Raw genomic sequence first — 25,666 nt, 5'->3', positions numbered from 1 at the left:
TTTTTAGTGATGAAACCCCATCTTCTCCTCCAGATAAACCAGTTGAACTGGTCGAGGGACGGGAGGAGGAGGCAGGCGATGGGGCTGTGCACCACCAGACACTGCGGCCCCTTCCAAAGCCCAAAGCTCTCCGGGATGTCTCTGTGCACTCAGGGGGAAATGCAACGTGGGAACGCAGCCGGAGGGTTTTGCTAGAGGAGAGGTGTGTGCCCAAGCCTGGCACAGCGCTCCCTCTCATACACCCACATGCATTGCCCACATCTTTAACCTCGGGTCTGCAGAGGAAAACACAAAGTGGCTCCATGCTGACTAGAGCAGTTTGAGATTTTTCTTTAACCTAAGCTCTAGCAAGAGGTACTTAATTTAAAGCAGACATTTTGCAGGTACAGTTCGAGGATCCCATGCCTGAAGTGAGACCTGTGTGAGTGCATGCAAACTGGGAACTGAACAGTGACGCACACATGTGCGCCTAGAAAAAAAGAAGTATCAAACGTAGATTTCCTTCGGAAAGCATGACTGTTGCAAGTAAAACATATGTGAAAACTAAGGACAATAGAAGTTCATAAACTAGTCTCAAGTCAAACAAAAAGCAATTGGATTTTGCGTATCTATAATTGTGCACTCTTTTTTCCCCATAGTAAGCATATGGTTGCATTCAACTCGGGACATTTTTGTCCTAGCTATGTCACAGATTTCAGGAATGGCTTTGCATAAGTCACTTGGCCTTTGTTCAGTTTGAATGCTGCAGAAAAAGCTAGCCTACTGCATTTATTTTTCTCTTTTTGCAGCAGGGAAATACAATACTCAGACTAGCATAATAATTTATGTATCAAGCAGATGTGAAAAAGACAAGATCACAACCTTTACATCCAAATCTTGTTCCACTAATACTACCAACATCCCATCTAACATACTTGCTTCAGTACAGTGATACATTTGTTTGCAATGATTGTTACACTGCTTTTGATTAATAATTAAAGAAAGATGCCTAACCCAGGAGGAAATCTTAGGGAATGACAGAAACATCCATTTATGATGGCAAGGAGGTAAAGTAGTACAGGAGTCCCAAGAGATCAGCCACAGCTCAGATGTTACCTCCAATACATGCTGATGCCATCCTGCACTGTCAAATAAAACTGAACAGCACAATAGAGATATGTGACCAAAACTGTCAGCACCGATAGGTATTGCAGAAATTGTATTAGGAAAATGGATGTACTAAGATTCAATTTTTGGATTGTATAAAGGTTTAATTTGGCGACCTTGTAGGTCTCCTGGTGGAAGAAGGGAGAGATCCCACAGTATTTAAAGAAAAAGAAAAGAATAATACATTTTCTGGCAATGCATATTTATCCCTTTATTTGCAAACCAGCTGACTGAAGATAAAAAGTAGCCTGGACAACACGATCCCTCTTTGTTTCAGTTATCCCTTCTTCTTGCACATAATGACCAGAATCACTGCTTGTGATTCCTCTGCACTCGTGAGGGGGGAGGAAAGGGAAACTCTCATTTACAATTTTATGATAATGACATAATGCCAATAAATCTGTGGGTACCGAAGCATTTCCCTGCACAAAGACATCAAAAAAACTTGACAACTAAGTCCACAGGTGAAATGGATGCAAATTTAATTGCTACTTATTATTACTTTGGACCTTTAGGCATACTTGCGCTTCACTTGGATCATAACTACAGGGTCTTCTGAACATCTTCCTACTGAGGCTATAGGTAGACAGTTTTATCTGCATAAAGACTAAGGTTACCACCCGCTACTTCTCATGAACAACGCACGTCCTCCAGTTGCTCATCACTGCCTTCCTGCCTTTTCCCATCATTGTAGGCGGCCGCCCCCACAGCCTACTAACAGAAAAGTTTGCAATAGAAAATTCTCTAATTCGTTTCGGTCTTTGGGGTTAACGTAAACGTAGTCTGAGCTAGCGCTCCCACCTCAGCCTGCAGTGCATGACGGGGTTCAGTCCCCCAGGAGGGAGCGGGGCAGCGAGGGAGGGGGCATTTGAGAGGGAGAGGGGATTGTATTCGCAATCCTGGATCCAGTCTGTCCACAGCCTTCAAGGGCACTGATGTCTCAGCGAATAAAACTTTAAACCTTTCTAAACACATTCATCATACAGGTAGGCTGCATTTTCCAATTTGGTGTGATATATGAACCCAGGATTAATCAGCATGCATTGAAAAAAAAAAAAAATCAAACACATCAAAATTATTTCAACCACCTGCACAGTATCTCTTGATTGTCAAAATACATCTCCTGGCTGACAAATGGTAACAAGATTTCACATAAGAAAAAATGTGCTGTAGATGGACTTAAATTGTACTGTCCGTTATGTACTGCTGTCGCCTTTTTTCACAAGACCACTTAAGCAACAAAGTGATAATACAGTGTAGAAGAACCAAATTTATCACACTTCACCACAGCGTTCTACACTAATGTGCAGCATAACAATACGGCAGGCTCAAGCGCAGCTTCCTTCTGAGGGATCTTTTAATACTTTCACTGTACTACTTCTCGTGCAGGTTTTGTCAATGACTTTCAGAGAGAAAAAGATGCTCCCTCTTCCCCTCCCGTTCCACGGACACTTGCACAAGCACAAATGGCAGCATAGCAAATGCACTGGGGAATTAAAAGTCAACACAGGGCTCTCTGCTAGTTCATACATTGTTTTCAACAAGACTGCAGAGGTGAATCTGAAGGTAGCTTTTGGCTTTGGAATCAGAATTTAGGTTATTTATGTATTTGCAATGATAGTGATGGAAGACCCAGAGGACGGCTGCTCATTCCCCTTGACTACAGTCTGTTAGCTCCAAACATAGCAAACAGCCGGCAGACACACTTTGCCCTCTACAGCAAGCACGGGTAACACCGGTGCGCGCAGACCTTTTGAGAAGGAAAGTATAGTTTGGAAGTAGCCTTTGAAATAGATACCATACAGACTGTGTGTCACGTATGACACGATACTGAGCCCTCACTGACTTCCGAAGTTACTGCCATTTACAGCTATGCGGTGTCACAGATTCATTCCCTTCCGAGTCTGCTAAACACATTATTACAGGATAAACTCACAATGCAGTAGCTTCAACTCGCAGTACATTTGTGAAGAGCTGCAACTGCTGTATGCTTAACAACAATCATCACGGCTGGCTATAATTACCTGTATAGACCAAGGAGAAAGCTGGCAGCAATGAACGAGGAAAGATACATAAAATAAAACTCATGGCAGCAGTAAATACCCCATTCTGGTGTTACGCAGAATGGCTAAACAAAAGGCTTGTCAGCTTTTAGTCATGTTTCATTTATTTGCTTTTAAAAGTACTATAAAATTATTTGTAAAATTGCTACAATGAAAGGATGAGACCCATATATGATTTTTAGCCTAGGAATATGGTTTTGCAAAATGTCATTAAAAACAAACTACAGGAATGTAGCCGTCCTGGGATCCCTTCTGTTTAGTGATGTTGGCTAAGTTGTGTTTCTGAGTGGAAAAACACAAGCCCTTTTGGAACAATGTGGTTTAGGAGGAGGTGGAATAGAGGTCAAATTTAAACAAAAAAGAATAAAAAAGCATTAAGAATGCAATTCTGTATTTAAAAGCTTTTGCTTTCCAGTGCAGTTTGCAATTCTGTATGTTTCCTTGATTTTTAATATCTTTATAATCAACAAATTATTAAAACTGGCTACTGTGTAATGCATGTCCTGTTCTCATAACATTTTTATATAAAATCTGCACTTACTTATATTAACAGTGTTGAGTTCATATGACAGAACCTGCCTGGCACTTTACAATTCTTTATTGGCTCCTTGGTTATTAATATTTTCATATTCATGGATATTTTCAACCTTTTACAGAATTATGACATTAATAGAGAACTAGATATAAAGTCTATAAACGTAATACTTAAGTTCTGACTTATAATGGGTAAACCCAAAGCATTTCAAAGTCATTCTTATGTGTCTCAATTTTTCTAGCCAACTGCAGCCTATTTATTTAAGTTTATGCAACCTCCCAGGACCCTGACAATGACTAAGCACAATAGGGACAGTTAAGAAGGGCGTAGGTAGAAAATTAACTCTGATTTTGCTTATTTTTGTTGGTTTAAGGCAGAACCTTCACCTTATTTTAATGCTTTCTTATTCCCTACCTCACAATTCAGATAGAATGAAGATATAATAATGTGATAATCGAGTGCCTTCACAGAGCCCACAGTGCATTACAACTCCAACATGCAGAATGCAAACATCTGCTGGCATCATTAAACCATTTCTATACTCTACATACCAAGACTTGACCCTGTGACCATTTCTACCATTAGATTTGAATGACCTCAGCAAAAGAGCTGAAAGGCCAGAGTATTAATTCACAGAACCACAAGCTCAATTTAAGATTTAATTTGAGATAACTAAGAGCAACTGAAAGTGTATTCAAACTTATAAGTGCAGAATAAAAGATCTTACCCTGTTTTTCAAGTTAAATATAAATTCAATTATTTTTAACAGATTTATTCACAACTTTACAAACAAGGCCAGGGTTCTTTTAGCATAGCTCCAGCTTAATATCTGGCAATATGATGCTTCTGTTTAGCAATTTTTTTTCTAATTTATGAATGTCTTTCCTACAGGGATTTTTCTGCATTCTGATTATATCCCTAAGGGGAAAAATGCTTCATTTATGAGCTATTCCCACCCTACAGCTTTGAAATGCTCACTTTTATTCTAACTTAAATTAGCTAAAAGCCTGTTTGTTCAATCATGATGGTTTTACATCTAAAATCTTAACATGACAATTAAAATATCTGAAAAGTCTACTATACAGTGCATAACAAAATATACAGTGTTGAAGATCTTTCTTCATCTGGATCTTTGGTACGTTGTACAGCGCAGGTTGTATAGACATATTATGCAGATACATATGCACACACTTTATGCATATTACCATGTCCACAAAACTTTACAACTGACAGAAACACAGAGAGGCAGTCTAAATGCAGAGCTGTGTGCCAGGACCGGTCAGGGTACCTTCATGTCACCTGCTCTCTGACCCCGACACGTCTCCTGAAGATTCATCCTGATACCCTAATCCTAAATCTGTTCCACTGATCCCCTTTTTTCAGGTTTAAATTACCCTGCTCATTCCATCAGCTCTCTCTTGTGTTGGGAAATCGTGGTGCTGAGATTACACATGAATCGTTTCACTGGCCTGAGTGCAGGATAAGCACATTAGTCATGACTGCTGAAGTCATGGGTGACACAACGGTGCTCATTCCAATCGTGACAGAGCACTGCTCTGGGGAGAAGGCAAGGGACGCAGGCAGGCACACAATAACGCAACCCTTCCCATCGAAGAGATCGCTACCGTGTTCGTAGGACAGACACAAATCCCTTCCACCAGCAAACTCGGTTCAGCTGAGGAGCTCCGGCTGGACTTTGCCCCTGAAGAACAGTGCAAGACAAAGAGTTCACCCTTCACTGCGTTGCCACCTGCATGTCATCCCCGAGTTCGCTACAGAAAAATGCTGTATAAACTCTTGGATCACATCTTTACTTATTTCATAACTAAAAGTAGCTACAGAAATGATATAGCTATGTCTACACTGCCCTCAAAGTCAATTTTATACCGTATTTTAAAATTACTGTTCTTAAGCCAAGCATTTTGTGGATGAGCAACTGTACAGCCTGGTGAGCCTTGCTTATGCCTGAATTTAGTTTAGGACACAAGCAAATATAATGCAATGTACATTAGGAAATTTGAAATCACCTATGGAAAATCAGACATTGTGCTGGAGGGAGAGGATATCACAAAATTACAATGACTTCTTAGTTCTGTGTGAAAATGTTTTCTAAATGATTAGGACACAATACACGTGGAGTAAACTGACTAAAAAAGCACAGCCGAAATCAGAGCTCCCTAGTGTTGCCAAGGTGAGTATAACATCAGTCTGTTTAACGCAGAAATACCGTACAGATTTTTCAAACAAAGAGCATCCCCTGTTACGAACACCATAATCAAGATGTAAGTGGTCGGGCACGCTGCTTGCTTACCTGAGGGGAAAAGAAACACAGGTATGCAGATCCATTTAGCACAATATCATATGTAGCATATCCTACTTGTTCTTTTCCCCTGCCTTCTCCCTTACACCCCTCCCTGTTTTGGAAGAAAAACATTTATCACTTTGCTCCTAGGTGCAAAAAGTGACTATGGCTAGGTAGGGCAGGTTAAAATTTTCTTTGACTCCTCAGCACATTTGTCATGCAGGCTGTCTGCCTGCCGAGGAAACCTTTTCACCTCGGGCTTATTGTGAAGACATACCCCATGAGAAAGGAATAAGGTGAAAAATGGTGATGTCACTAGGTTGTTGCAAGGTTAGCACACCCTTAAATGGAGTAATGGTAAACGAAGCAGCTGCTCGGCTCCCTCCATACATGACATTCATCCTCCCATCCTATAAAAGTGCAGGACTCAGTGAGGACTGAGCACGAACTACTTGTTGACATAATTAGTGCTGGCTCAAGGGCTCTTTTTAATAGCCAAGTTGGCTGTATTTTGCAAGCTTTCATTGGCAAAATTCATGTAAAGTTCAGCCAAGTTCTGTATCTATTTTGTTTTGTGTCTTATGCGTTTCCCAACTTGGAAAAAAGAGCCAAAATATTCTGGTAGCTTTTCAGTTTTGTGGTAGTTGGTATTTTAAGATTATATTAGCTTTTAAAATATACAAACATTTTTGGGAAGTGTAACGCACTAGAAGGGGATAGAGATTATAAACTCACAACAAAAAATACAGGAATAAGATTAATTAATGGGTCTTGGCTTGTTAATAACTCAATAGCAGACTTTCTGCATATAGCACAAGGCTTTGAATCTGTTGTCCCTTGAGCTTTCCTCCATCCAGACAGAGAAGAAATTATCTCAAACAAAAGCAAAGAATCTATACAAACCATTTTTCCATCATTTCTTTTCTTCCTTAGTTTCATTAAATGTTGAGTAAATTGTAACCAATTTGACTTTTGCAGTTTCATATAATTGTGTTTGGATTGTGGAACAATGAACGTTTATTTGCCTTCTGTGCAAAGTTTGTTCTAGTTTGCCAGAATTCCTCAGTCCAGAACTTTTAGTTGCTCGTAGAAAATAATTTATGCGAGAAGGCTTTTTTTCCCCCATTTCTTCACATTACTTCAAGTCTGCTCTACTTTGCAAACAGTTCCTAAATGTCTTGGTAAGCAAAATTAGATAATGTAGTTTCATACTGCAATTTTAATTTAAAGGAAAGGAAATCAGTTAGCTGTGCAATTACACTAACTGTAATGCACATTCTGTTACATTGCTTGGTGGCAATAATCCACCCTTGGGTCACATTCAATTGTTTCACTTTTATCAGTGACATAATGGGGTGTCCTATTCCATACAGTAGTTCATAATGGTTTTACTAAAACACGCTTACAACTGTTGCAAATATTAACACATTCCATGCAGCAGAGAAAAGACCAGTTTTTAATCATAGATTTTCCTTCTTTTATATTTTTAAATACATACGCATTTTCATGCTGCATACAAGACACAAACCAAAACAAACCCAGAAAAACCTTCAAGGTGAAAATCTTTCTACAACTCCCACTTTTCTGTTGTTATTTTGCAAATGGCAACGTTAATGACTTTCTTTGTAAGATCTCATTTTCTACTTTCTTATCCCTGCCACAGATCTGCCCCCAAATGCCGCTGAAAAGAAGCCTTCTCACTGACTGAAATGAACACCGTCTCAAGCACACGATGTACTGAAACACTGCACGGTTAAAGCAAACCAGCAGAAAAAACCACTTTATATAGAGACAGGAAGCTTTGTATACTTTAAGGCAAAACATACTTGTATTAAATATGTATTTGCCTATGCAAAATATTGTATATATGTATATAATTATGTATATATTTTCAGGATTTGCATGAGAAAAGACCAGATTTCACTGTTATGTCAATATTAAGTTCTCCTATAAAGATGTGTGCTTCAGCATCTTCCTTGTGATTAGTAACAGGCAAATACATTACAAGTGTTTTTCTGTTTGATAACCAAAACTATTTTGAAAATAGTTATTTTGATACTGCATTTAACCAGCTTGTCTCATGATTTCTGTATTGGCTTTACCTAATACATTGCAACTGTGAAAATTAAGCAGATGCAGAACTCACGCTGTTGTTATGAAACCCTAGGAAATGATGGCATGTTTTGTGTTTCGCCTGCCATCAGTAACACCAAAACACTGACTTCTCAGTTAGAAACAACCCATTATTTTCATAAAGGACTGTAGATTTTCCTCCCCCACCAAGAATATTATGCACTGACCAAACATAGCATACATTCATACTGCCTGATAAGAGAATCACCCAATAAAAATTATATGATAACATTAATGCAGTCATTAACAGCAGACCTTTCCTCTACTAAGACAACATAACTAAGCATATGGCATATCTCAGGAAGAATAGCAAATAGTCACATTCTTGAGATAGCATGCAATTTTCTGGCTTGTTTAATAAACTCTGAACTACATTTCAGGCAGGAGAAGACAAATGTCCAAGAGAAGAATGTGTGGCTTCACTTTCACAGAAATTTCTTTCTAAGTAACAAGAAAAAAAAAAAGATAAAATAAAATTAAATTAGAAGTTGTTAAATAGAATCAACACCACTTGCTTGAGACGAACACTGCCCATCCCAGAAAGCAGCCCTTGGAAGTCCTGTTTAAACTCAGTGACGTACAGGTCACGGAGACCGCACAGATTCCAGCAGGAGGTATATCATACAGGTTTTTGCTTGTATCCCACAAGACTTATGTGGTGTTGCATTTGGTGTTCCCTATCAACAAAAGTAGGATATGAAAAAAAATCCTCCTGAGAGGTAAAGGCTGCTTTTGTTTTCCCAAGACAATTTAGAAACTCTTGGTGCAGTCTTCTGGGATTCTCACACCTTTGTGTACACTACCTGTTACGATGCAAACACAAATTATAAGTTTTCATGGTTCGCTTTGCTCTATTTCTTATATGACTCTGTGCCATAGTGAAACTCTGCTCCCTTCCTGCAACTAACAAGCCAATCACCCTGACTTGTAACTGTCCATCAAACATCTGCAAAAAAGCACAGTTGGCTCTAATACAGCCACCACAACCTGCAGGGACACTGGGACCTGCCAGACAACTTGGCAATCTAAGGAGGACTTGTAGAGAAACGTGAAAGAATAATGTGGGTGGGTCCTGGTAAATTCACATAAATGCTTATTTTTATTTAAAATAGTTTGGGGTGACCAATGTGGTAAATCTCAGTCTTGAGAAACTGGACCATCTGCCTGTTCAACAGCAGTGCCACTTGAAAGACTGAGTTACAGATTAATTAGCTGCACTTCATTCAAAGTGGATTACAACAAATAAATACTTTTTTATACAAATTCAACTGAAGAACTAAATAAAACCTTTTACATTAATTGTTGACTAATTTTGCCTTATCTTATCTCTGCTGTGTTAAGTACTGCTGCATCCTTCAGATTATTACTTTTAAAAATAAATCACAGAATAATTTTGCAGGGGCAAAATGGTACCAATGCTGATAAACGCCTGAGAGTAATATGATTCGTGCCATTATTAGAGGGTGTATGCACACTATCAGAAGTGCTTTCATGACAAGGAAGGTATTGAAATTCAAAAATGTTTAATAAAATGTAAACCTTATAATCTTCCAGGTATTTATCCTGCTGCTAATTACTTCCAGGGGGCCTGGCACACATACAGAAGAGCAATGGGTATCAGCAGGGAGCATTTGCTAACTCAAAAAGTTAGAAAGACTACTTTCCCTAGAGATAAATAGCTGTTAAATCTGTCAACTTAAACCTTAATGTGTAACATCTAAAATAATCTCTATTCTCCTAACAGACAGCCTGTATGAGAATTAATGCAGTAGTAATCTGCTAGACAGCAACTGGCAAGAATTTAAGAGATACAAGACCCCAACCTACTCATTTTGGGAGGCTGTTGCTAAAAATGACCGCTTCACAAATGAAGGCATAATTTTCTCAGAATATCAGAATACTTTTAGCTAAAGCCTCAAGTGATGGAGCTTTGTCTCACTATAAATTTGCTGGGAAATGATTGGTGCAGATATATTTCTGTATGAATGCGCGCATCCAGCGCTATACACACACCTGCAGACACACTCCCAAAGGAGCCTGCTGCTTCAAACACATTGTTCAGATTAGTGGCAGCTCACAGTGCTGCCGTGTTCAAGGTTATTAGTGCAAATGCGTATTCTTTAAATACAGTACTGAATTTCTTCCCAAAATAAGTATTTTTGCCTTGACCAAATGTATCAAGCAATCCGTTTAAACTGTGAGCGCTAAGCCCAAAGCTGCTTTGTATCAGTGGTGACAGCAGGCCCAGCAGCAGGTTAGCATTCAGCTAACCCAGTCTTTTGGGTTAGGGAGCTCAGAGCAAGTGATGTACAGTTTGGGATGCGCACACACGTGTACATACATGAAATAAGCAGTGCTTACGGGGTCCTAGCAAGTGCTGTTCCCCAAAGGTTGCACTTCGGACCTCTGCAGTATCTAATCTAGACAAATGACCTAGTCAAAAAAAGCAACTGCAAACTAGCTATGCTTGCTGACATTGCACAACTAGCAGGGAGAGGGAAACGTGGAGGAGGCAAAAAAAAAAAAAAAAAAGGCAACAACAAAACCAAACCAAACCCAAACACAACAGCTAGGGTTTGGACCTCCTCCCTAACTTGGCTGACACGACACATGAAATTAATGTTGACACATGTAAAGTACTACACATTGGTTTGAAGTAAACAAGTACCAGATAAATCTGATTGATTTAGAGCAGAAGGATTTCAAAAAGGACCTTGGGATAATGGTAAACTCATCGTTTAAAAAAAAAAAAGATGAAGTGACAGGGAAAAACAGTGATAGCCAGCACACCTTTTCTATTTGACATGCTTATACCCACAGTTGCCTAGAATGGGAATGCATGTTCAGTGAAGTTAGAACAGGATTATTTAGTTCTCTAGCAAAGCCCAGCCAGAATATTGTGTCACCACCTTATAAAATGATATTAATATAGCACTTGAAAAGGTATTAAGAAAAGCAGAGAAGCTGATTCACAGACTAAAAAGTGTGAGCTTATAGGACCTAAGTTCACATAGCTTAGAAAGATATTTAAACAGGAACTTGAAGCATATATGTATATATAATGGAAACCTTTAAAGTAAAAGAAGCCAGTTGCATTTGCCTTTTTTAAGAAAATACATTAGGGACAATAATAAAAGCTAAAGAAAATAGATATTTAAAATAAATTGAGACACTCTGGCATAAAGAATATTGAGGAACAAAATACCCCTCCTTAGTCAAATGGAGTCTCATTTTACCACTTGTCAAGGACATGGAGGAAGGTACATTCTAGTGACTGAATCTAGGTCATATGCTCTTTCATGCAAAAGGCAGAAGAAAAAATAAGATGGAAATAGTAATTAAGCAAAGCCCAGAAGTGTCCAGTTGTGCTGGGAGGAGCTCAGAAAGCTTCTGCACTTCAGGGAAGTTGCAGCTCTCTGTGCTTTGCATGGCTGATAAATGCGGGGGGAGAGAGAAGCCAGACATTTCTTTTCTTCCTCTCATTCTTCGCGCTATCTCCTTCTGGGACCAAAAGTCTTGACGGGAGTTTCCCGGGCACCGCCTTGCCTTCACCCAAGCTTATGGGATGCAATTCTGAAGGGTACCAAGACAGGCCCAGAAACTCTTCTCTCCATTTGCCTCCTCCGTGCCAGCACTAGGTACAGCTATAATCTATCCCAAAGTGAGTCCCTATCTGCTAAAATAAAAGAGTGCAACCTTCAAGTGCTCGTTCATTTCTTTTAACCACCACTTTTCAACATTAAGGATTATTAACTTTAATGCCATTGGTGAGAAACTTTATTATGTTTTCAAGAAATTGCTTTAAATCAAAACTGCAGATAAGGCATTTTTCTCCCCTCAGAATTACATGGTTGTGTTGGCAACCAGCAGGAATCCATTTGAGCAATAGAATTACCACCTCCTGGAGGTGAAAAATGGGACAAAAGCAGGAGGAGTGTCTCTTCGTAAAAGTCAAGAGAAAAAGGGCAAACCAGGAAGGAATGGAAGCCCTGGGAATGGGAAAAACTAAACAATCTGCTGTTGACTTAAGCCTTAAGGGAAACTATCCTAACATGCAATAGCAGCAGTCTTGCTGTACAGAGATGTTACAGCAAAGCTGCAGAAATCAGGGAGAGAAAAAGTAAATCCCCCCTTTTCCATTCCAATCACAGTCCAAGTTCAATATCACTGAGAGATTGTGAGGTCTCGGTGAAATCAGCAGAGCCGGACCGTTTGACGTCAGTAAATTGACCCCATGTTTCAACGGCAAAGAGGCTGTAGCAGTTTTCATGAGCGTGAATGTTCACACGCCTACAATGTTTTTCCTGAATGGGTTATAACTCTTTAAAGTGAAAAGATAAAAAATTAATAGAAATATCCCTGTCTGAAATTATGATACTTGCAAGAACTTTTTAGTGTCTGGAGTACAATACACAGTTGGCTTCTAAGTTAAAAAAATATGTCATGCAGTCAAGGTTTATGAAGAAAAACAACCTCCTGATTCTAGGTCCCTTTTCCTCCCACAATTAACAAAAAGTTTATATAGGTGTGCAAGAGTCAGCAATACATGCACGCTAACATTTGTATAAATGTTTTATCCTAATAACAAAAAAGCACTTTGTTTTTAAGTTGACATTTCATTTTAAAGATTTTGCAAAATAACTCTCTGCTGGGCTGATCTGCTATCCTATTAAAGCTTACAAAGACTTTTTATCAGAGTTATAAAGCCACTGAAAATAAAGACTCTTTAATGGGCACTACATTAACTATGGTACTCTGAACATGGTGCAGTAGTATAGACCAGTAATATTTCTTCTTTGTGTAAATGTACAGCACGGTATAGGCAGTACGCATGGATAGTCACAAATCCCTAGCATTATGCCAAGATGACAGAGTACTTGTCTTTTTTTGTTCTTGTGCTGTAATTTATCTTAAAAAAAATGGACTCAGGTTTTCCTGCATACTACGAAAAGTGTCCAAGAGAATGTCATAATGGCATTACTCCTGCTAGAAAAGCTAATCTACTTTACACTGTCCTCCTTTATGAGGCACTGTCACTTCCCAGAAACGAAAGTATCCGCCTAACACTTGCTGAAAATAAGTTGTAAAGCACTGTCAGTTGCTCTGCAGAAAAATGCCAATTATATCACCCGCTTTTCTTTCCTTAGCTTACAATATATGTAATGTTTGATGAAAACTGTGCCATGGCCTCATTTAGGCCCACATGATACAGATGTTATGCCGTTCTCGGCAGTGGAAAGAGACCATATATGCAGTAATAAGGATCCAGGAGAGCGGCCCTCTTGCAGCAACCAGGTACTTGCACTGAATGATATCCACAGACAGTGCAGTACCATAATTTTGCATAGCATACTATTTCCTCTTCAGTAATGTACAACACTGGCTGTCATTTTAACACTAGAAGTATTTCAGCCTTTCGTATCATGACTTACCCAGGCTGCCTGATTTTCTTCTTAACTTTGTCTTAAATTCATTTTAACTGATGTCTTCATATTTCCCAAGCAAGATTTAAGGTATCTCAACAAACCTTTATAGTGACTACATTTGAAAAAATAAACTTCATTAATTAAAAAGATTCCAAATAGCAGATGGAAATTTCATAGCGTTAAAGTTCATCAAACAAAGACTCGCTCATATGCACACACCAGTATCTTTTGTATTTGTTCCCACCTATTTCTTTTCTAGACAGAAATTCTTTAATTCCCAACTTTGTGGCATCCCTGTGGCAAAGATGACTTCTTCACAGAATAAATGACTTCTTCACTTGCTCTTGTTTCTTGTTCATTCCCATTTCTCAAAAAATAACATCTTAATACCAAACAGGTTCGTAAAGGCTAAAGGGGACTAAGTAATTTAGTTATAGGAAATACATTTTTACAGAACACACAAGAATATAGGGACTATATAGAAATTAATGTCTGGAATTCAATCATACTACGCCAGAGGACAGCAATGTCCGAGAACCTACCCTTACTGAAAAATGTATTGTTTGTCATCTTTGAATCTGAGCTGTTCTTTCAAGTGGGTTTTTCCACATGCCTAAATATAGAAGCTAAAGGACGTCACCAGATAAGAGAAATTTAGCAATACCTCTGGTAATTGGTGTTGTTAACTGACATGGTAAGCAGTTCCGAATAGCTTATTTGGGGCCCTAAAAAAGGGTATTAAACCCCCAAAACTGTATTTTTTGTTATTTTTAGAATAGAGTTATAAACTACCGTGACATACCGAATTATTCTATTAGCATAAAAGTTTCTTTTGTTTCCCAGCCAATTAAGAGGTTCCTATATGGTACAGTGAATGGAAAGAGGAGCAAGAGGTAAGGCAAAAAAGTACTGGGGTAAAGGACATTGCAGACAACAGCTTTGATATGAACTGAAAGGAGATAAATAGTCATTGCTGAGGACAATAAGTGCTTTCAGTATCTCTCAAGATTTATAGGCTATTTGGAAAGCACCTACCAACTCAAATCTGCACCAGCTTCCTAATAGGTAGAGTCACTTTACCTGGTCTAAGCTTTACGTAAAATCTTACTGTGCCCAAATACAGGATTATGTTCCACAGTCTTTTCATTTGGGCTGCTTGCATTTGTCCTCTAATTGTTAGAAAGTAGAACAACCTTGGTGGGGGGCTCAGATCGGTTGCCTCTCCTAACACAGCCTATTGCAGCCAAAGGAATCTACATCACAATAAAGTTACACTGAGAAATAAGATGTCTTCTAGCCTGCTGAGGCTGAGGTTGAGTGGCTTTCTTCTTTTTTTTTTTTTTTTTTTTTAATGGTTTCTCCAGATCTTGTAGTTGAACTATGAACTACTCAGTGCCAAATGTTAGTTCTGTTCCTGCCAATTTAACACTGCTTAGTTTAGGCCTTTCAAATGATTATTTTAAAAACATTTTCTGGTTAAGACTACATATCTGCACCTGTGAACATCTCTTTAGGAGCAGAACACTGGTAGGGAGAGAGAATTACCCTGGTACACAGAAAATGTCTCCTCTTTCAATGTATCACATAAGCTGGTATTTTTGAGAAATAATGATGAATAGATAAACCTAAAACTTTTATCAACGCTGTTCTGTTGATTCTGATCATCGGTCAAAGAGAAGCCAGTGGATTCCAGTAATGTGTACCCTGATGTTATAACATGCCCTTTTGCTAAAGTTTTATCAAAAGCATTCTTATCAGATTGCAGTTTACCTTACAACAACACATCTGCCATGTTCTGTAAAATCAGTCAATTCAATTTAGTTTTCAATGTATTATTTTACACAATGCTTTTCTAGATGTTTTCTTCCAGGGACTTACATTTCAGGGATCAGCAATGGACTTGAAAGGAAAATGCTGGTAGAAAACTTGAGCATGAACATATGTTGTATGAGCACACACACATACACACTTCTATAATCGCTCTGTCATTTGGCTTCAAAACCATATTCCCTCTACCCAGACTCCCGAATAAATCCATAAATAGAAAGGGTAAAAGACATTAAAGTCCAGTATCTGATTTTCTGCCTGTTAGAGTAAGTTCTTCCCTGTGATGAGTTGGCACCATTCAATTCAGGCTGCACACTGCTGCCATAAATGATAAAATGTCCTATGAAGAAATGTGAACCCACATCCCTATGTATTTGCTACATTTAAATCAGGTCATATAGTCACTGTTATTAATTAGAAACAGTGTTGAAGTAAAAACATTTTAAATAAACCCAGGGACTGAATGTTAAAGCTGTCATTTTTTACATGGCCTCATGATTCAAGGATTAATGGACCTTAAAACAACCATAAACCACCGAGGCCCCTGTTCTGGTTTAGAAGAATAAGAATAGTTTTATTTCTGCTTCAGTCTGGCAGTCTTAAATTCATTGTGTGTCAGTGGGCACTGTAAACACTTTTAAGTATTTTGACATTGTGGTATAAGATGCTGCTAATCTGTTTCCTGCCTGACCTTCACCAGTTCTGTGCACCTTGCGATGCACAGAAAAAAGAAAAGCAAGCAAACTAACGAAAAAGAAAAAGATATATATAATACATACACTATATCTGTATACACAAATACTGCCATATAAAACTGGAATAATATTTGAAATATTTAGACTTGACTTTACAATAACTCTTTCACAGAAGCCTTTTCTGTATCTGGTTTTTTTCAATTACAACTTTTTATTGTATCCATTAATGGATGTAAGGTATAAGGCAAAGGGTTAGAGTACTTGTGAGGTAGGAACTTTTCAGAACAAAAGGCTGCAGTTTTGAAGTAAGATCAAGCATGCAGACTACATTTCTGGAAGGCCAACAAGATGAAGTAATCACTACTATTTAACAAAAAAAAATTTATAACTATATTCAGCAGTACAATCATAATGGTTCCTGGGAGTTCTGATTACACTGGAATTCAAGTATGTGCAGTTATCACTGGATACAGCAGCGGGATACTGAACTGAGCAAAATAATGACTGATAAGCAGAAAAAAATATTATTTTATCTATTTTTAACCTTATCTGATGTGAAGGTCAGACTTTCTGTGGTTGAAGGATCAGAACAACAAAACTGGAAGCTTGGAAGGTTTCAAATTCCAACTCTCTTTCTAATAGCTGACTTTCTGACTGCCCCTAAAAAAGGTGCTTGACCAGGTTTTACTTCAGTCACACAACCTGGAAACCTGGGAACAGAAAGCAACTTCATTTAAAGCAAATGTAGCATGTGAGTAAGCTTAACTTGGTACATAAAGTACCCATTAATTTTCACTATTTTCTAGTATATATAATGTCTTTCTCTCAATTGCTCATCGGCTTGGAACTGTAGGGCACCAGCTAAAGAGAACTTTGTCTCACTGACTTTGTTTGACTGACTTCTTTCCCAAAGGTTTTACTGCACCTATTTCAAATGTTACATGACTACCAAGTTATTTTTCTAATTTCTCACAAAAGAACATAAAAAACCAAAAAGAAAGAACAAAATGGGATCAGGAGGAAACATTACAGCTATTAGAATTACATGCCATAAACTTAGCAATTCACATGATCAGGACCTAAAGTTTATCCCCAGAATCCATATTTGTTACCCAAAATAATCCTCTGTCACTTGCTTAGAAATAAAAAAAATAAGTGGACTGCCATTATAAGGTACATAATAAATACTTTTGTCATTCACATTCTAAAGGAATTTAATTGTCATCATCAGAAAAGAGCCAAATGGTTTGGTTTTAGTGTAAATGAACAACTTTTTTTTAAAAGCAATTTTAGTATTGATGATTTACTTATAGATAGATAGATAGATATACACAGAGTTTTTTCCCTACGAATCTACCTATCAAGGTAACTTTTGCTATAAACAGCATTTTAAAATTATCACATAAAAAACTATCAAGCACTAAATTAGAAAAAACCAGAATTTTGAAAGTGATAGTTAAATTTATGAAGCAATTCTGCTACACTCAGAGGCTTGCTGCTTGACATGCAAGCAAATTCTAGGGTGTATATTTGCCACGCAGGTGAACCTCTTTACATGGTATTAAAAGGTGGGAGAAAGGATGAAAGCAACAAAGGCTACACAATTACAGCCATGTGCAGAACACATGTACTTTGGACTTAAGCTTGTTTGCATGACTAATAGAGATAGTATTGAATGTCTTTTCTCATCATTTCTTTTTTTTGGCTCAGTGCCTTTTTTGCTACCTCCAAGAGCTGTTAATTTTGTTCACTGCTGAGCAAAAGTCAAAGTCAGAGTCTAAACAGCTTGTAATGAGTTTTCAATGGCCCATCTCACTGAAATTGAGGGCAAAGGAGCAGCAGACTTAGACACTGTCAGCCCTCTGAATTTATTATTGAGGGAGCAACGCCTTCGGTAGAAAATACATAGAGGAGGGGCTGAGAATTCTGTCGGTTTTGCATTAAGCCTTTAACAAAGATGTGTATTACTTATGTAAATACCTTGACAACACAGATAAACACACAGAAATCAATGCAATGTAGCTCAATTAACTGTGCAGCTAGATTGGTAATAGAGTATGTTGTAGGAACTTTATTTGGCAGCCACTGACTACTGCAAGTTTTAAGTCCTGCTCCAGAAAAGTGATTAATACTTTGCTAAATACCTTAAAGTCACAATGAAACCAGGGGTTAAAGGGTGCTTAGCACTGATAAGGAGTCAATGATAATTTTGTGAGTCCTTAGTGACCGTTTTTATAGACTGCACAAAAAGGGTTATCTTTCACCTCCGCAGCCGTGATGCCTGTCAGACTTCAGCCGCTGCTACAGGGCTCTCGAAGAAGTTTTTTAGTTCTGGCTCTTCAAGTGTACACTTGAATACATTTCGGTAACCTCTACATAAGCTATATGCTCCTTAATTTTCCTGCTTCACATTTTAATTGGGTTTTTGCTTTGTTTCATACTAGTGCTCTTACAGATTGTGAATCCTATTGCTTCATCTTCACTGAAACTTCGATTGAAAATTACAGATGTAAGCTGATCTAGCAGCTCTGTTCTTTCAAAAACAAGCAATAAAGCTACTGTTAGGGCCTCTAAACCCAGGAGAGAGTTCTCAACAGAGAACTTCTGCATTTATAACTACAATTCTTTCTTTTACCTGGAAGCCTGTAGTTGAGTTCATGTTATGAAGGAAGTCAGGCTTTATAGGTAGGTTGGTGAAGAATAGTACTGTGCGATTTTTAAATACTGTCTGAAGGAGTAGTCCCAGAAGAGAATGCATAGAAGAAGCAACACAGAATAACAGTGGGTGAGGTGGCATAGTATCAATGATTTATTGGTCCTTATTTGGGATGATCTGAAAATGCATTTACAGTTTCACACATTGTAAAGTTTGTTGCCTCAACCTTTCACCAATCAAGCCTTTCGTTTTATCACAAATACTCCACATTCTATATACACACACTTCACATATCTTTCTTTTTTTCTTATCATTACATACCCATAAAGAACTATGCTTCTGTGATATTTTATGCTACTTTTTCATGCATCACTACTTACACAGGGAATAGCACTGAGGAAAAGTTAGCAATAAAAAATGCAAGGCTTTGTTGGCTTGATGTCATTTGGTTTAATGCCAGCAAAGAAACATCTCCAAAGCACATAAACATCTGATCCAACTTCAGCATTACTATGTTCCAGTCTTCTAACAACATGACACAAAACACGCTCACTACCTTTACCAAAAAGTTTTTACCTATTATAAAAATTGTAGTCATGTATGTATCAAAAAAATATTTACATGTCTTTTTTTGTCAGACAGTGCCAAAGATGCACAGTCTGCAGTCCCCTATCTCTAGTTTTCCGCCCAGTCCACCGAAACTCTGGATCTGCCTCTGACACAGCTGTGAGAAAGAAATTTGTCAGAGAAGAGATTAACGAGTATTCAGGTGAAACTGGAGGCCATGGCATAACTTTTGCTCTCAAGTGTAGCTTCATCAGTTACCTTATTTTCCAGTAAGTTTAAGCAAAGAATTTCAAATTCAGTGCAACACACAACAATTTCCTCTGAGGTCCAGGTTGGACAACCCTGATCCCTAGCATCCTTCCAGCAACCCATAATTTACCTAGGTACCCACATGTAAAGTATAATAAAAAGGTTGTCATTTGCTTACTGTAGTGATATGCCCTATTATCTGTTCTTTTCAAAAAGAAAAAAAGGCAAAGTGAAGTTCTTGAACTCCCAGACAATGCATTGTCCATATTCAGAGGCAGGGAGAGCCTGAAATGTCTTTTAAGAAGACAAATTAACAATATTAAGAGGACAAGAAAAATTTGCACCATGTCATTCAACATTGCACAAAAGCACAAGGAAGAATTGTATCGAGTCAATAATACATGGGTAGAAAATCACATGATTTAGTATAACTTACTGGGAATATATTCAACTCCTCTGTATTCAGTATTATTGACAAGCATTATATTCAGGTAATTGATGTTTAAATGCAAATGAATGAGAACACTATATCACCAGCAACGGAATTCACTATGGAGATACTGCTATACTGAGAACAAGTGGATAGAATACGTAGCAGCAAATAGAGAAGTGTTGACAAAAGGTACTCAAAAACACAATGAGAAATGAAAACTTAATTGAAGGAAAAATATCTTACGATGTTGCTAAATCTTTCCAAATAGATTATGTCAGTCTATATGTTCACATTAAATCTCTTAAATTTTGCAAACAAGCATCTTTTAAGAAACCATACACTTAGTGTACTTTAAATTTTAAATTCAAATTCTTTTACCAGCAAAAATAATGTGTAATACGTATTTGGTGGTGCCAGGTAAAAGGGTTTGTATAGTTTCAGAGGAATGTCACATCCATCCTCTTTTGCGTATGCATCACATAATAGCCTGTTTTATATAGGACATAAGACCTTTTCAAAAAGGGCCTTGAATGAATAATGTACTACAGAGTTGTGTATGTCATCACATATAATAGAAGAGTCTCTTGCACCAGGTATTAGTGAGGATAGATCTCCTCTACAATTCTATCATCACATAAAACACCTTCCAAAATTGTCATAGTCAGGTCAGACCAAGCATTTCAATTTTTCATAGCACTATTTTCAGTTTTCCTGCCTCTCACGTTAAGTATTGTCAATAGGACTTCAGATACTTGTGCACACCATTTAGCAGAGAAAGTAAAGTACAGAACAGCAAATCATTTCAACAGCAGCTGCCCGCTTCTGTATCTTCCCAAGGATGCTAATTTGGATTGTGAAGTCTAGTTCACAGTAACGTTTATTTCCCATCTATACTAAACTAAGGAACAAGCAAAGTGCAACATATTATTCCAGATGACTTCCAGCACCTCAAACAGTGAAAAGGGATATATCCTCATATCATTACAAATCAAAGGGGAGCATGAGTTTTTCTTCTTCTGAAAGCCTTGACACGTCTAGCTTTGCAAGCAGAAATTAAAACACCATTTCTATGCTGAAAAACCCACATAATTCTAGGAGCAAAAAATTTGGCCCTACACCTGCATTTCACTATTATGCCTATGTCGAAAAGCTCAATTTTTTTCCATGGAACAGTGAACATTTATACAATCATTAAAAGCTCATCTTGCACCATATTTTTATCCTTCTCAGTTTTAATACATTTTTATAATTGCATTGAGGATATTCTAACCCTGTTTTTAGTGCAACAATAAAATTTATGAACCATGACAAACGTATCATACCAAAGACCACCCGAAGAATAACAATGTGCGTGTCAATAGAAGAAACCTGGGCTTCTGCTTCATAGGAATTTAGGATTTGGGGAGGGGGGATGAAAAATACTTAAGATAGTATTCCCTCGATAACCATGAAATGGCAACAAGATCACACATTTTTTTCCTAAGCAAAATGAAACATGTGGTGTTGTAAAAGACTATTTTTTACAAACATGCTGTGTAGACAAGTTAAGTTGCAATGAGATTTCGAATTTAAAAAATTTAGTTCGTGTGCAGATTTTACTGATTTCATCACCGTGCTTTCTGGATAATAAATGTGATATCTAATTACCTTACAGCTCTTGCTGCACAAGACTATTTCCAAACCTATTTCCAATATTCCTATTTTTACCTGTGCAAATTTCTGCATGGCCCCCACTCCTTCACCACAGCTGCTGACAGCCTACTGTATTAGCCTGCTAGAGATAATATTCTCAGAAAGTAAATGGTTTTCAGTCAGAAAACCCTTAGAACCAAATCTTGTTTTCACATCATATTATTGATTAGAAACACATTTAAACATGCAATCACTAAAGAACATGCATGAGAACTCCTAAAATTTACTAAATTCCAATGAAGTTTAAAACAAATATTTTCTAATTAAATATGCTGTGTATTTGAGAGTGTGTGTCTATTTCTGGAGTTTCCCCGGTGTTTCATAATACAATACCATATTTTTAAAATAAATCATGAAAATGAGGGGGTAGGGAAAATCCATTTCAATACTTAAAGTTCCCACATTATTCTAAGTCTCCCTAACATATCACTTTGTCTTCTCCAAATAAGAAAAAAAAAAAAGAAACAAACAAGAAAAGAAATATCCTGATAAGGTTCATGCAAAAGTACAGATAATCTACCCAATTTTTTAAACAGTTATTGTGACAAAATGGATTGAAAAGGTATTGTAGATACAAGAATACATAAATGAAATGCATCCCACTGGAAAAGCTTTTTTGCTCACATTGTCATTTACAGCTTCTGAATTAATAGACCAAGAAAGGCACCACAGGCACCAACAAAATGCAGTAAAACCATTGGCAGCCAGTGGTGTCTCAAAGTTTAATTCCCCTGGGGAGAAAAGGACACTGCCTAATCTGTATTCAGTCCTGACATTGTCCACATCTGATATGGAACATTAGCTACTAACTCTCTCAATAGACTAGTGTCCTTCAGTTTATATTACTTTATGTTAATAGTAGAAAAATTACACACAACATCATTTATCATTGTTATACTGTACTATACAACCCATAGCTTATTTTAATATATTTATTTACCCTGAAGAGGTACAGAAATTTAAACATATATCTCTAAATCTATATAAATTTAAAGATAAGCCTATAGTGCCAGACCCAGTGCAGAGCTGCAAAAGGGATATCCCCCTTTAAAATGTATTTTAATTGTACATATAATCTAGCGAGTGATCACATTGCTTTAATATGAGAAAATCATGTTATTTGTGTTATAAATCTTACAGAATCAGTATATAACACAATGTTGCACCTTAATCATAATTTATCTTTTGATTTTTTTTTTTTCATTTCCACTACAGGCAGCAGCTCTGTTGCTCTATTTTCACATCCTTCTCCCTCAGCTATCTGCCCTTACATTATTTACCTAGAGCTCAGGTAGGAAAGCTCAGTCCCCCTTTAAAGTAAAAAACCAATACAGTTCATGAATCAACAAAGAACTAGGATTTTTTTTTTTCTGGATCACAATCTACATCTCAATGCATCTAAATTTCAATTAGCCTGTTTAAAAACACTCCTGCAGTCAGTGATGTGTGCTGTTTGCCTGGACTATCCAGAAAAAAAAAAAAGATAGCAATGATGAAGAAGAGAGAGAAAAATCTATACTCTACTAAATGTATATTACTTTAACTTTAGTTTTTAAAATCTAAGAGGTCAAAAAGCTTATTAATGATGGATCTGTTTTTCAGAACAGGTGATTATCTACAATCATCCAACCACCCTGAATTTCAGGTAATAATTCCTACATAAAATTCAGAATTTTTTTGCTAATGGAACTGTTTTTATTTCATTTCATTTCATACAGAAATGTTCATCTTAATTTAAAGGTTCAAGTAATGGAAAATGTAACACATAGCCATAAATACGTTTTTTTCCAAGAGTTAGTACCCTTCCTGTTATAAAATTCCATCCTATTTCCAAGCTGAATTTGTGCAACTTCAGCATCCAGTCTTTGGATCTTATTCCACCCGAACTTCCTCCATCGTGCTTCAGTGCTGCAGAATAACTCATTAAAGTCTGACTGGTTTTAGAACAATTACTCCAGATCACATGGAAGTTAAGTAGAGTGACTGCCAACACGAGAATATCTTTGGATGGTGAACACCCTTTGGTTTTACTACTCACCGATGCATGTTTTTGCTAAACTGCGCTGAAAACAAAAACAAGCAAACCCCTTATACATCTGATTATTCAGAATACCATAGCCTGTCTCTACAAATATTCAATGAGACATTTTCTCAGGTCAGATGGTTTCAGATAGCTTTACTGAGCAAGAATACTCAAACATTTTCCTGGTACAAACTGAGTTCAGATTCTGACATCCTGTTGAATATTGCAGCATTTGTCAAGAAATCACGAGCACAGCTTCCTTGTGGCAAGGAGAGCAGGTTACGAAAGATCCTCTTTTGCCATAAAACACCAGAAGGATCAGATCCTTAAACAGTCAGAATTTCCATTTCACAGCAGTTTTTCCCAAGTAAGAACAGAGTGATAAATTCAATATTTGACCTTAGAATTTGTAGGGCAGCAACGAAAGAATATTTTTAATCTATTTTAAAGTGAAGAGACATGTTCACACTTAAGATTGTTTTGAACTTTTTTCTAGTTAAAAAATAACTTAAGTCACACTTGGCTAATGTCTGTTCACAAAAAAAAAAAAAAAAATTTAAACATGACAATTAAAGAGGAGAGTTTGAACATAAATGTTATCATGACTGCAGCAGCTCACATTCACAAACATGATGAACTTTCCACTGGTGGAGTTCATTTATTATTTGTACTGCAATCATTACAATGAAAAAAAAAATCCTACTCTCTATCAGGATAAAAGACATGGAGAAGAAATGGTCAGTTTATACTACGGTGCTCTAGCAAAATGAAGGCAGACAGACAGACAGGCTGGTAGATAGACGTTCTTGCTTGCTCATTCATTAAGGTCATCTCCTGACCCGCGTGCCACTAAGGAAAAGGCAACAGCTGTTTCCAGTATCAGTGGTAAGAATGATGGAAGTGAATTAATCCACAGATGGAGACCAGCACCTGAAGGGACCAGTCTGGTGAGCAACAACAGTCTTTGCCTGAGAAACACACTTAAATGTTACCATATGGAGCGCTAACAGAAGACAGAGGGGAATGAAAAACGCTGCACGTCGTGTTATTACCACAAAAGCTTAAGTATGGTATTATTGATAAGGATAACAAAAAGACTGTCTGCCTAGGCATTTCTGATTTAGAATTCATAAGCTATCAAATTAGTTAAGATGATTAAATTACTGAACTACATGGAAAGATTCCACCCAAATAAAACTGTGTAAAATAAGATCGCAAGAGAACAGAACTTAGAGATGCAAAAGACCAATTAAAATCTGAATCAATTCCCCCTGCATGATATATTTTTCAGACTGAAGATGCATCAGCTGTTAAGCTGATACGACACTTCATGTTAGTCAAGAGGCTGAAAAGCTGCAATCATGTTTTATTAAAATAACTACACATACTGGGCTGGGCTGAGGGAGAGTACCAGAGTGCCAGGAAACAAGAACAATTAATTTAATGTCTCTGAAACCTTACGTGTAGCATTCACAGTTCAGACACCAGAATATAACTGTCCATCTTTATTTGAATGTATTTTCTACGCACGGCTTCAGGGTCTTTATGGAATAACAGACGGGAAGAAACAGAGCTGCGCTATCAGAAATGCTGAAAAATAAAGGTCAAATATATTGACAAAGATGGAGAACTGGACAGCAAATATTTGGAGATCACCGGCCAGTTTCATCTCTCCCTTATGAACCATAAAACTCACTAAAATAAGGAAAACAAATGCTTGCAGTTAGGAAGCCTGCGTCCCGCAGCACCGAGGGCTGCGTACAGCTGGTATTGCACCAGGGCAAAGAAGAAACCCCTCTTCACCACCCAAACTGCCAACTGGGGCAGAATGTGACAGACAGTTTTCACTCGGCCAGTTGACAGCAGGTTACAGTACCTCCGAGGTCTTCTCTGGGCGTTTCGCCACAGCAAGGAATTCC

General features: G+C 37.6%; 1 protein-coding gene across 4 annotated transcripts in view; it reads right to left on the bottom strand.

The window, feature by feature from the left end:
• The window catches only part of WWOX (WW domain containing oxidoreductase), a 541,645-nt gene that overhangs the window by 202,882 nt on the left and 313,097 nt on the right, over positions 1 to 25,666 (bottom strand). Inside the window, exon 9 of one of the 4 annotated variants that reach the window (XM_075510865.1) lies at positions 8,534 to 8,620. The exons of the other annotated variants lie outside the window; for them this stretch is intronic. Coding sequence (XP_075366980.1) covers positions 8,549 to 8,620 — 72 coding nt within the window. The 3' untranslated portion in view covers positions 8,534 to 8,548. Of the gene's footprint in view, positions 1 to 8,533; positions 8,621 to 25,666 lie in introns of those variants that run through there. 4 annotated transcript variants of the gene reach the window in all.

Source organism: Mycteria americana, chromosome 8 (assembly GCF_035582795.1).
Source record: "Mycteria americana isolate JAX WOST 10 ecotype Jacksonville Zoo and Gardens chromosome 8, USCA_MyAme_1.0, whole genome shotgun sequence".
Taxonomy (NCBI): Eukaryota; Metazoa; Chordata; class Aves; order Ciconiiformes; family Ciconiidae; genus Mycteria; species Mycteria americana.
Note: the sequence above shows the minus strand (reverse complement) of the source record. Positions and strands in the feature narration are given on the sequence as shown.